This window comes from Vombatus ursinus, unplaced genomic scaffold (genome assembly GCF_900497805.2).
Source record: "Vombatus ursinus unplaced genomic scaffold, bare-nosed wombat genome assembly UNPS02000174.1, whole genome shotgun sequence".
NCBI lineage: Eukaryota > Metazoa > Chordata > Mammalia > Diprotodontia > Vombatidae > Vombatus > Vombatus ursinus.
Genome location: NW_020939952.1, coordinates 2,735 through 16,342, shown reverse-complemented (window position 1 = coordinate 16,342; position 13,608 = coordinate 2,735). Strand labels below are relative to the sequence as shown.

The 13,608-nt window shown below is 34.3% G+C and overlaps 1 protein-coding gene and 1 pseudogene across 1 annotated transcript; both read right to left on the bottom strand.

Annotated features, from left to right (window-relative positions):
* Nucleotides 1-915: 915 nt before the first annotated feature.
* LOC114031263 (olfactory receptor 8K3-like) lies at nucleotides 916-1,848 on the bottom strand. Its single transcript, XM_027846644.1, has one exon. The coding sequence runs from the start codon at nucleotides 1,846-1,848 to the stop codon at nucleotides 916-918; it is 933 nt and encodes a 310-aa protein (XP_027702445.1).
* Nucleotides 1,849-10,776: 8,928 nt separating this feature from the next.
* Nucleotides 10,777-11,704, bottom strand: LOC114030460 (annotated as a pseudogene).
* Between the last annotated feature and the right edge of the window lie 1,904 nt (nucleotides 11,705-13,608).

The window sequence follows — 13,608 nt, the reverse complement described above, 5'->3', positions numbered from 1 at the left end:
TTCATGGCATTATAGATTTTTAATTCTATTGGCATTTAGAATTTGTATGATCAAACTCCCACATTTTATAGATGTATTTGAGCCTTGAAGGACAAGTTTATTATCCATAATTTCACAGGTCACAAGTAAGATCTCTTATTTGAACCTCAGTCCCAGAATTGTTCAAAATGTCACAAAAGTCTTCATTCATTTTAAGCTGTAGAAACTTAAATGTGAACTAGGATACCCCATATACCCCAGTATTCTTTCCATTCTGGCACAAGAATGAAAGATCTAAGACTTAAAATAGTAGAAGTGATAGAAGCTTTCTTCAAAAAAAAGAGTAATTATTAGAGGGAAACAGCTTGTTCTGATTCATAGAGAACAGAAGCAATGGCTCTAAGTTGTTGAAGGGAAGTTGAGATTATAAAAATAAACTTCTTAGATATTCAAAAGTAGTTTGGCTGCTCTGGTGAGTAGTGTGGGTCTCATGTAACTTATTATTTACTTTAATAAAATGTAAGTTCATTGATGGCAGAAAACATTTTTTTAATCTGTATATGCCCAATGCCTAGAATAGTACCTTGTGCCATCACTTTCTGAATGCTTGTTAATTGATTTTCCTACACAAGAAAAATTCAACCCAAACAATGCAAACCATTTATATAATGAACCAGATTTTTTGAAAAGTTGAATTAAAACTTCTAATAGTTTTTTCAATTAAATAATCCAATAAATTAAGATTTTCTGGAGGTTGTCAATTAAAAAAAGGTAAGAAACAAAAATAATTATCTGATTACATATTAGGAAAATTTTTTTTCTCTAAAAGAAGAGAGAATTAGAGAGAAGTTGACAAAGAAACACAGCAGAAATTTTTGTTTCTTGTAATGCAATGGCATTACATACTGTGTATTTGGCATGAAAAGAATGCTTACATCATTTTTTAAACAGTCTTTTCAAGGCACTTTTAACATCTTTGTTCCTTAAACTGTAGATTAAAGGATTGAGCGTGGGGATGACCAGAGTGTAAAAGACAGAGGCCATCTTGTCGGTGTCAAAGGAATGGCTAGACTGGGGCTGCAAGTACATAAAGAGAAGTGTCCCATAGAATACAACCACTACTGTGAGATGAGAGCCACAGGTGGAGAAGGCTTTGTGCCTGCCCTCAGATGAATTCATCCTGAGGATGGCCACAAGAATGAGCATGTAGGAGACAAGGATAATCAAGACAGAAGAAACCAAACTAATTGCAGAAATGGCCATAATGATTAGTTCAGTCTCGCTTGTGTCTGAGCACATAATGGACAATAAAAACATACAGTCACAGTAGAAATACCTTAATACATTTGATTTACAGAAAGATGATACAAAAATCTTTGTTGTGATCAGTAGGCATACCATGATGCTATACAGGTATGAAATAGCCACCAAGATCCAACATACCCTTCCTGACATGATGACCATATATAGGAGGGGCTTACAAATAGCCACATAGTGATCATAGGCCATAGCTGACAGGATAAAAAGTTCACTGGTGATAAATATCCCAAAGAAAACTAGCTGTATTGCACATCCACTATAAGAAATGATGTTTTTCTCCTGTATGAAACTAACCAGCATTTTTGGCCCAATAGCTGTGGAATAGCCCAGATCAACAAATGCCAGATGCCTGAGAAAAAAGTACATTGGGGTTTGTAGGTGGGAATCCACAGTGGTTAGAATGATAATACCAAAGTTCCCTAGAGCTGTGACCATGTAGTTGAGGAAAAAGACAATAAAGAGGGGGCCTTGAAGCTCAGGAAGATTTGTGATGCCCATGAGAATGAATTCAGTCACCTCACTCTCAGTGGTTTCATTAAACTTGATCATTTCTTCTCTCCGAAGAAGATAATCTGAGAATAAAAGAAATAAGCCTTCTTTGAGTATTGCTTGCATAGATAATTTAGTCAGTTAGTGGTTAGAACTCTCTTAGTTAATATGAGCAGAAATTTTTCCACCCACTTAGTGTGATTTTTATCAATTTAGGTTAATTCATTCAAATTTAAGTAATTCTTATCAATTCATACCATAGCATCATCCTGTTACTAAGAGCTAAGTGAGTATGGTTCTATTTTGCAGAATAATGAGTAAATTATGAAACTACTTATCCCCAACATATGGGGAGGGATCTTATGAATATATTTTAAAATATTTCATTTAATCAGTGAGTCAAAGGATTATAATGAGATACTAAAGGAGGACAGAGTCTATGAGGACACCTTATGGAGGAATTATGGTGAAAAGAATGTCAAGTTGGCTTTAAAGTTAAGAGGACATGGAACCATATGTAACACATTTACAAGTCACACTGTGCTCCTGGTTGTTGGACCATTGTCTATGAATATCAGTTGCAAAGTGATCACCTGTGCCAAAATACGGAATTTCATTTTAGCAATTTCTTAAACCTTTGAAAGTAAAGATTGAAGATTTATTCCACTCCCTTCCTCATGCAGTAATTAATTTTTTGACATCCATGGAGACCCCATATATTTGGATTGTGAAAATGAACTAAGCTTATAATTTTGTTGTTTTCCATTCCCAGAAACATGAAAATACTTTTTATAAATTATGTTTGATCTTCAGATGATGTCCACTTGCATAACATTGATCTCAAAGATCACTAAGATCCTATATATTATTAGTGATCAGTACCCTTTGACAAAAGCCATTTGATTTCTCTGGCTGCAGAAAAGCATCTGTGACATTGTTCATAGCTAGGAGCTATCATCTGACAGCTTTGCTAGAATGATGTTATGCCATTTCAGTTTGAATGAATTCACCCCTAAATTGTACCATTCACACACATAATTGGCATAATGATCAGCTATTTGAACTGAACTGCTTAGACTTAATATTTTTGAATCTAAGACTCAAAAAATTGAAAAGCTCACAAACAAAAAATAATGTTACCTGATTATTGGGAAGGCAGAATCTTCTGTGGCTTGTTCATGCTATTTTACTGCCAGTTACTAAAGGGAGATTTTATGGGGTTTTTTTTTGTCCCTATGAGGCTATGTCCCTGGAGCACTGGAGAAGTTTAATGAATTGCATAGCATCATGTCATGAAAATTACACAGACTTAGAGATATAAGAATGTTTATAAGTTTTCTTAATTACATTATTTTTAAGTACCTACCATGTCCCATGCTCCTTTTTTCAGGTACTATATTTTGGTTGCATCAAGCTCAAGGACATTGTGAAGACTTATGAAAGAGGTCTGAAGCCAATAAAAATTGTGTATTTTAACCATCCACACACTGAAGGCCAAGTAGATGAAGAACTTCTAGTTCCCAGAATATAACATCAAGTTGGATGGGCAAGATGGAGGAATTGCCTTTTTTGGATGCATCTCTAGGACTGATATGTATAAATGGACTTGGTGTTAGGCACAAAAATTGTAGAGAATTATGAGGTCTTTTAGAAGGAACAAGATGGTGCAGTGGAGGGAGTCCTTGACATTTCCATAAGAAGAACTGCTTCCTAATCTACCCTAATAAACTGGCTGTTTGATGTTTTTTGCAAGCAACTTATCCTCTTTCTGCCTATTTTTCTTTCCAGTAAAATGGGGTTAATACTAATAATAATGGCATCTACATATCATGTGATGATCAAATGAAATTTTTATCAGTTACCTAAGTAAATCTCTGGGCCTGATGTCAGAAAGAGCTGACTTTAAAAGCTGTCAGACACTTTTGGCAGTGTAACCCTGGTCAAATAACAATCTCTGTCTGCCTCAGTTCCTTAAATTTTCAAATGCTGATAATAATAACTCTTCTTAGTTGGATTGTTGTGAGAATCAAAGGAGATATTTATGAAAAGTGCTTTGCACAAAAACCGGTCTATAATAGACATTTATTAAATGTGTGCACCTTCTTTTCTTAATGACTCCAATCCTTATAAGACCCATAATCTTAATTTTTAAATCAACTTTTAACATTTTTTTAAAAATTCAGTTTAAAATTATTTTCCTCCCTCAAGTCTTCTCTCTCACTCATTTAAAAAGCAAGCAATATGATACCCATTATAAGTGTGAAGTCACAGAAAACATATTTCCATATTAACTAGCTTTCAGAAATAAAAAGCAGGGCAAATAAAGTGAAAAAAATATATTTCAATCTGCATTCAATTTGCATCACTTCTTTCTCTGTGGAGGAGAGTATTTTTCTCAAGACTCTTTTGGAATTGCCATAGATCTTTGTATTGCTCTGAGAAGCTAAGTCACTGTTGATCATTATTACAATATTGATGTTATTTCATATAACATTCTTGATGTTCTTATTATTTCAATTTGCATCAATTCATGTAAGTCTTCCTAGGTTTTTCTGAAACCATTCTGTGGTATTCCATCAAAACCATATACCATAAATTGAAGGGTCACTCCCCTACTTATGGGTATCCCCTCAATTTCCAATTGTTTGCCCCTACAAAATGAGCTGCTATAAAGACTTCTGTACATATTGGTCATTTTCCTATGATGTCTTTGGGATGCAGTTCTCATAATGGTATTGCTAGTTCAAAAGGTATAGACAGCTTTATAACTGTTTGAGTATATGTTTTGTGACAGTCATCTTCTGGGAAGACATAAGGTTTTCCTAGTGACTTTTGTTTTTGGTGAGTGGAGTCACAGTGCCCTATTTCTGCCACATAGGTGCAGCTGTCAATAGATGAAGGACTTATTTGGATAGTCAATTTATGTATAAGAAGAGGTTCGTGGGCTAGCCAGAGACAGGAAACAAACAAGCAAACAAACAAACCCCTTAATGAGTTCAGATTCCAAAAAATAATATATCAAACAATGGACATCAAATCAATAATAACTTTTATTGACAAGTGATAGTGACAACTGGGAGGGCAGGAAGTGGATAAGGGATAAGAAAAAAAGGGGACCTAAAATATAACTCAGAAATAAACATTAACATAGAATACACGTCAATAAAGGGCAATGTTGCTTGGGTGAGGTGGGGGGATGGTACAGAGACACTAGTTCATTCTGTTTGAAAACTTGCTCTTGCAGGAAAGTATGTTCCTGTTGGAGGGGAGTATGTGCTCCTAAGTGTGCTTCAGAGAGTTAGATGCATAAACACTGATTTGGTGGCCCCCAAGAACTGACCAATTTTCATGTCGATATTTAGTGCACATAGTGCACATGAGATTTGGAGGGTACATGGTTGCAGAGATTAAAGTCAAATAATATTTACAAGACATTATTCTTGGGCACACAACAGTATTAACCTCAAAAAGTTTGTTCCCAGTACTTTTCAATGACTAGATTTTATAAACTACAGTCTCACTTAATGGTAGTCCATCATGGTAGTCAGACCTAATTGTATCATAGCATAGCTCTAAACTGTTTTACAGAGTATTTGGACCACTGTACCATTCCACCAACAGTGCATGTGTTTCTATTTTTCCACATCTCCTCTAGCATTTGCCATTTTCCTTTTGTTTCATGTTAGTCATTCCGATAACTGTGAGGTGGTACTTCACAGTTGCCTTGATTTGAATGCCTCTAATAAATAATAAATTAGAGCATTTAAAATGTGATTATTGGTAGTTTTGTATTCTTCTTCAGAAAAGTGTCTGTATCCTTTTACTACTTATCAACTGAGGAATGACTCCCATTTTTATAAATTTGACTCCGTTCCCTATATATTTGAGAAATGAGGTTTTTATTAAAGAAACTTGCTATAATCTGCCCATTTTCCTATAACTTTGTTATTTGCTTGCATTTTTTGTTTGTGTAAAAACTTTTTTTTTCTTTTAATTTCCCCAAATTAAAATTATCTTTCCACCTACTTTGAGCTTCCTTCTGGTTATAAAATCTTCCTTTATCCATAGATTTCATTGGTATTTTTTTTCTGTGCTCTCTTAATTTAATTATGTTATCATTCTTTATGTTTAAAACATATCTATTTTGACCTTATCTTGTTAGATGGTGAGAAACAGTGGTCTTTGTCTACTTTCTGCCAGCCACTTTCCAGCTTTCCCAGAAGTTTTTGTTGAATAGGGAGTTCTGTGTCAAAAGCTTGGATCATTAGATTAATCAAATGATAGATTGCTATTGTCATTTATGTCTGTATATTTTTTTTACCTAATCTATGCTGCAGACCACCTCTATTTCTTATTTAGTAGCACATTCTTAAATGATTAGTGCTTTGTAATATATGTTTAAAATCTGTAATATATGTCAAAATTGCTAAGCCACCATCCTCTACTTTTTTTTTCATTGATTGCCTGTTTTTCCAGATGGATTTTGACATTACTTTTTCAAGTTTTATAATCCTTTGGTAGTTTGATTATGATGAAATTGAATAAGCAAATTAACTGAGATTTTTTTATTTTTTTGGCTTAGCCTATGCATTGACAATTAATATTTACATGATTGTTTATATCTATCTTTGTGTGAAAATTGCCATTTTTTACTATTATTATTGTATAAGTACTATTGTATGGCTTTAAAATAGATGGAACATAATAAAGTCCAAGTAAATAAATCTTTAACTCTAAGGGCAGTCCACTCTATCTTGAGGCAGTTCTAATTTTCAGTGAGTCAGAAGAGATTAATGGATAGGAGCCTGACTTGGCTGAGTGAGAGAGGAGGCAGATCCAGTCTAGCATCACAGAGATATATGTAAGTAAGATGAGGAGGCATTAAAATCAGTAGTCTGAAATTGGGTTAGTTTGGGACAAAGATGCATGATTCAGAAAGTCACATTCCATGTCTTGCTCCTAATTCACTTTGTGGTTTAATACAAATTGATATCTTCTCCAGTGAGAAGTTTTCTTATTTATCTAAAATTATAATACAGATTGAGGATGGACTCCCCTTCTGGTACATATTTTTGATTAATATAAATCTGGTTTAAGATCTAAAACTTTCTCTTTTTTCTCTGATGAATTTAGCTACATCCCATATTTACACATGCATTACTTCTTCCCAGTAGAACAGAAGATTGCTGTGGGCAAAGATTGAAGAGTAAGAGGGGAGAAAAATGAACTAGTAAAAAAATGGGTTGAAATTTCAAGGGTGTGATCAAAAAGGCAACATTTTCATATTATATATTGACAGAATGTTTTCCAAATGACAATACCTACAAAACATGTTCAATTATTTTTGCTTATCTTAATGTGATTCTTAATAATTATTAAAATAAAAATTTAAGTTTTGAAATCTTTCTGTTTAAGTGAAGGTAATGTTCTTTACCAGACAATGTATTCCCATGTATGCTGAAGCAACATTTCTCTGTGGATGATTAAAAAATACATAATGGCAACAATAATTTTACATTTTGTCTTATAGCATTTGAAAGCATTGAAATTTTTATAATAATCAGAATGGACACTACCTAGAATTCTGCTTAGATTGGTATTTGACAATACTTTCCCTCATTCTAGGTCTTACCAGTGAATTAACACTCACCAATGCACTGAGGCCCATCAATTTCTTAAGAAGAAAAAAGGTGGTCATCCTAGTCCCTTCAATAATGAAGATTACTTGATATTTTTTTTATTTTGTAAATTATTTACATAAATAATAGCCATAACATATTTCAAATTATGTGTATTGTGCATGAATTCAGAATTAGAAAGAGCTATATTAATGCCTACTGCAAACTCTTTTGAAATAATAGGTGATCAGCCTAGTAACCGTCATTGACACACATTTACTGGGTATGCTTATTTAAAGTATTCTTATGCCTATTGAATCCCTATCCATGAAAACTGGATTATTCTTTAAAAAACAATATCCTCTCTCTATGGTCACCTAGGTGGTACAGTATGTAAAGTGTCATGCCTCAAGTTAAGAAGACTAATCTTTTTGATTTCAAATCTAGTTTCAGACACTTCCCAGCTATATGACACTAGGCAAGTCATGTAAAACTGTTTGCCTCAGTTGCTTATTTATAAAATGAGCTGGAGAAGGAAATGGAAAACCACTCTCGTATCTTTGCCAAGAAAACCACAAATGGGGTCATGAAAGGTCAGACATGGCTGAAATGGTAGAACAACAACAATAATCCTTTGTCTGTGCTCATTATTTGACACCTATTTTTGGAAAAGAAAGACTATAATGGATTGAGGGTTGCAAAGTGGGCTAATCTTAGAAACATGAAGTTTTAGGCTCAAGTCCTGGCTCTGGCACCTATGAACTCTATCCACTTCATTTATTCACTTGTGTATTTATTCATTTGTTTGCTCTTATCTTTGTATTCCCAGTGTCTATGTCAGTATACATCATAGAGGACTTGTTCATAAATACTTATTGATTGCTTCCCTGACAGCCAAGATAATGGTTCTTGTTCTTGTCAATTTTTGTTTTGTTATTTGCCTTTTACGTTTATGTCATAAAAACATTTTGAATTTATTATCGAAAATAATATTACATTAATAACAACAATAACAATAGCTATCATTTAAATAGCACTTATTATGTACCAGACGTGCTAATGACTTCTCAATTTTTTTCTCATTTGATCCTTATAACAATCCTGGGAGAGAAGTGCCAATATTTTCCTCATTTTATAAATAAGGAACCTGAAGCTGGCTAAAAGACTTGGTAAGAGTCACCCAACTAGGAATGTGTAGGCTGGATTTGAACTCAGGCCTTCTGATGCCAGGCTTTGTACACTATCCATTTTGCACCTAGTTATCTTTTCATAAGGTTATAATCTACACCCAATGTCAATCAAACTACCTTATAGTGCTCCTAGTGTTTTTAATAAAAATGAGTTCTTAAACAATTAATTCATGTTATCAGATTTATTTAACAATGAGCTATCAAGTTCAATTCCTCATGAATATAACATATGTAGAATTTCCCAGTGATCTACTTTTGTATTTTTTAACCAGTGGTGAATGTTGATTTAACCCTCTGGAAGAGTCAGGGATCTGTCATATGCTCCTTTCTTTCCCCCTCCCATTGCACTTTTGCCATGAATAAAAAATTCTATAAACAAAGACACTTCTGTACCCCACCTCTAGCCCAGACCCCCATCAACAGATACAAACAATGGAGAATATAATTTACTCAACCATGGAATTTGCCTTAGATCACAGCTTAGGTGGATTGGCTGTTAGTTTCTGAAATACGCCACACTAAATTAAATCCACCTTAACTTCTAGATACTGCTAATATCTACTGTGGCCAATAAAAAAGATCCATGGCTAGAAAAATTATTTTCTTCCCAAATCTTCATTGGGCTCTATATTTGATTTAGATTACATTATGCTCCATACAAAACCTTTGTCCATTTTATTATTCCAAAGATATCATATAGGTGTTAATTTCTCAAAATATCCTTTTCCTATTGATCTTTGACTTGAGTGTCATTCCTTTTCTTCAAATAAATAATTATAATTGCCTTTGATAATTTGTGTCTAACATTTTCTTTTGTCACAAGCCTGTTTGAATTATCAATGCCATGCCATCTTGATAGTGTTAGACACTGGACAGAGATGACAACCTTCTTTGTGATTTTCTTCATCATATAACTGATATTGGCTTCTCTGATCCTGAGTGAATTTGTGTGTGTGTATGTGTGTGTCTGTCCATGACCTTCTTTAGCATAATACTTCTATCCAATGTTCCAGATGAATTTCAGATTTCTGTACATTACCATTAATATTTTCCTTGTTTAGAATTATCTCACAAGGGTATATCATCTTAATCTCGTCAAGAAAATTCACTGCAAGAAGAACACCCTGGAACAGCATCCTAGCTGCTAGACCTTTTATCAGTAGAATCAGTTGTCCTTTTCTACCCATATGAGTGATAAAAAGTTGAGTCATTCAAAATAGAACATATCCTTCCATGTGAGCCATCATTTTAAACTCCTATTTTTAGTGTATTTTCTCTTTGTTTTTGCTCCACACAGCAGAGCTCCCATGGTCATTGGCTGTGTGTACCTATCTAGTCATAAAATCTGGGATTTGGGGAAGATGAGGTATGTTTAATGAAAGGTACCTTTTAAAAGAGGGTCAAGCTAAAATATGCTTCTAGGGAGGGCATTGAAATTCCAGTATTAATTATTTTCATGTATCTCCTCCATAGTAGAAATTCAAAGAAACTAACAGCAAGTTTGAATGATACATTTTCTTATTTTTCAGGAGTTGTATCAATTACTAAGACAGGATGCCATTCTTCAATCCACATGTACCCCACATTCTCTTAATCTTTGATATGATAGATTCACTGCAATCTGGAATTACCTTATTTCAGACCTTGTCCACACTACTAAATGCAGGAAAATACATTATACATAAGATGCCCAGATCAAGAATGTATTGGGAATGCTTCCAGTACATAGCAGAATGTAAAGGACATAGGCATAAGAAACGAGATAGAAGGAAGGCCAAAATTAATATGCTTTGGATGTGGTAGAATTTTTCTACTAATACAGATGAAGTCAGGGACAGTTTCCCTTCTTAAAATGTAAGTTCATTAATGGCATGAACAACTTTTTGTTCATCTTTTTAGGCCCAAGTTTAGCAAATTACTTGTTAACAGCATTTTCTACATGCTTGGTAATCAATTGATTTTCCCACACAAGAAAATTGCAACTAGAAGAGTTATTTTTCTGTAAAAAAATTTCTCCTAATAATTACAAAGAACATGACTTTTTTGTATTTTTAAATGTAAAATGCAAAAATAAACACAAAATCATTCTCTATATAAAAATTAGGAGAGATTTTTTTCCTGTGAAAAGAAAGAATTGGAACCATTCTCTACATTGGAAATTGAGAAAATGCTTATATCAATTATTTAAACACTCTTTTCAATGCACCATTCACTTCATTATTCCTCAAGCTGTAGATCAATGGACTTAGCATGGGAATGACTGACCAGAGTATAAAACACAGAGGCCATCTTGTCTGTATCAAAAGAGCGGCTAGATTTGGACTCTAGGTACATGAAGAGAAGTGTCCTGTAGAACACCACCACCACTGTGAAATGAGAGCCACAAGTGGAGAAGGCTTTGTGCCTGCCCATAGAAGAGTTCATCTTGAGGATGGTCAAAGAATGAACACTCAAGAGACAAGGATAATCAAGAGGGAAGAAACCAAATTAAGTAAGGCAAAGATCATTATGAATTCTTCAATATCACTTGTGTCTGAGCATATAATGGCCAATAGGGGAATACTATCACAGTAGAAATGATGTAGTACATTAGAATCACAAAAAAGACAGATTAAAAATCTTAAGTGTGACCAGTAGAGATACAAAGATGTTATAGATATGAGAGACCCCCACCAAGATGTAACACATCCTACCTGACATGATAAACATATAGAGGAGGGGGTCACAGATAGCCACATAGCTATCATAGGCTATGGCTGACAAGATGAAAACTTCACTGGTCATAAATATCCCAAAGATAACTAGCTGTATTGCACACCCATTATAGGAAATGTTATTTTTCTCCACTATAAAACTGACCAGCATTTTTGGACCAACAACCGTGGAATAGCCAAGATCAACAAATTCCAGATGCCTAAGAAAAAAGTACATGGGAGTCCGGAGGTGAGAATCAACACAGGTTAGGATGATCAGACCTAGATTCCCCAAAGCTGTGGCCATGAGAATCAACAACCCAAAGAGGGGGCCCTGAAGTTTGACATGGTTTGTGATGCCTATAAGAATGAATTCAGTCACCTGGTTCCCTTTGGTGTCATTCAACTTGATCATCTCTTTTATCCAAGGAAGGTAATCTGAGAACAAAAGGAAGAAGCCTTCATTGAGAACTGTTTAAATAGTCACTTAAGCAATAGTGGCTAGAAATGGTTTAGATGAGATGAGAAGGAACTTTCCCACAAAATTACAATATATTAAAATGATATAGCATATCAGCATATCATATCACATCATATCATATATGATATCATCTATCATATCATATTGCATCACCATGTTATCACTAAGAGAAAAGAGATTCAAGTTTTCTTCATAAAATTATGAATAAATCATGAAATTCCCTAACCCAAAGAGTTAGGAGGGGATAATATTATGAATAACTTTTAAAATATCTTAAACAGTCAGTGGGAAGAAGGATTATAATGGGATACTGAGGAGGCTAAAGTATAGGATAATATCTAAAACAGACATTTTGTTGTGTAGGTAGAGAGCTGTCTTTAATGCTTAGAAGACAAAGATTCAGGAACCATATCCAGCACATTTCTGAGTGACCTTCTGCTAATCATGTAAAATCCTGGTAGTTGTACGCTTCTCGTTTTGACTATAGGTTGCAGAAATAGGATACAGTCAGTGATGATGAATGGAATTTCCTTCTTAGACATGCCTTAAACAATTTAAGCTAAAAGTCCAGTATCTATACCTGATTCTATCACTGTGGTTTTTAACTGTATGACCTCTAGGAAGTGAACCTGTTTTACTTCACTTCTGACACTTCTCTTTGCCTTATTATAGAGAGTATATCTTCCTGCCTGGATTTTGAAGATAGCCCAGGCTTACAGTTTTGATGTTTTTAATGACTGCTATTCTCAGAAGCTTGAAAGGAGTTTTAAAAACAAATACATTAAGTTTGTTTGATGAAGATAACCAGTTACACATACTAGATTTCAAAGATCCCTGTGCGCCCATAAATTTTTAACGATCAATGTTCCTTGACAAAAGCTATTTGATTTTTCTGATTACAACAAAACATCTGTGACATTGGTCAGAGTTAGGACCTGTCATCTAGTGGCTTTCCTAGAAATGTTTTATACGATTTCACCTTCAGTGAATTCACTATATGGACTCTTCACGACATCATTCACTTACATGACAGGTATAGTGATAAGTTTTTTTAACTGAACTAGTTATACTCCATAAGATTTTTGATAGCTAATGTACTGAGATGATCACAAGTGTTCACCTGAAAGACAGAATCTTCAGTGACTTGTTCATGATATCACTATTGCCAGGTGGTGGAAGGAGACTTTATGGGTTTTGCAGTCCTCAAAAGACCATATCCCTGAAGTACTCGAGAACTATAACAAATGCCATATAATCATGTCATGGAAATTGCTTGGATTTATGTAATGAAGGACATAGTCTACACATTCACCCAATTCCATGAAGAATTTTTTTTTATATATCTATTATGTACCAGGCTCCTTTTGATGGGTTATATTGTGCAGGTTGTATCAAGTCCAAGAACATTGCAGAAGCTTCTGGGAGAGTTATCTAGCCAATCTAACATTTTATTTTTAACAATCCATAAACTAAAGACCAAGTAGATGAAGTACATTTAGTACACAGATTACATCATGCATTTGGATGGGCTTACCTTTTTGTGTGCACAATGGACTCAGTGGTAAGCACAGAAATAACCAAGGGAAAATCAGCACCTGGATTGCCTTTAGGGAATTAAAAGATTCTCTAGAGTCAAGAGGTGGTGCAGTGGATAGAGCTCTAAACCTGCAGTCAGGAAAATCTGAGATCAAATCTATTATAATTCTGTGCCCCTTGGCAAGTGACAGAACCTTTATTTACCCCATTTTCCTCCATGCAAAATGGGGATAATGATGATGATGATGATAATAACAATTTTCAGGGGTTTTGTGAGGCTCTAATGAAATTTTTATCAGGCA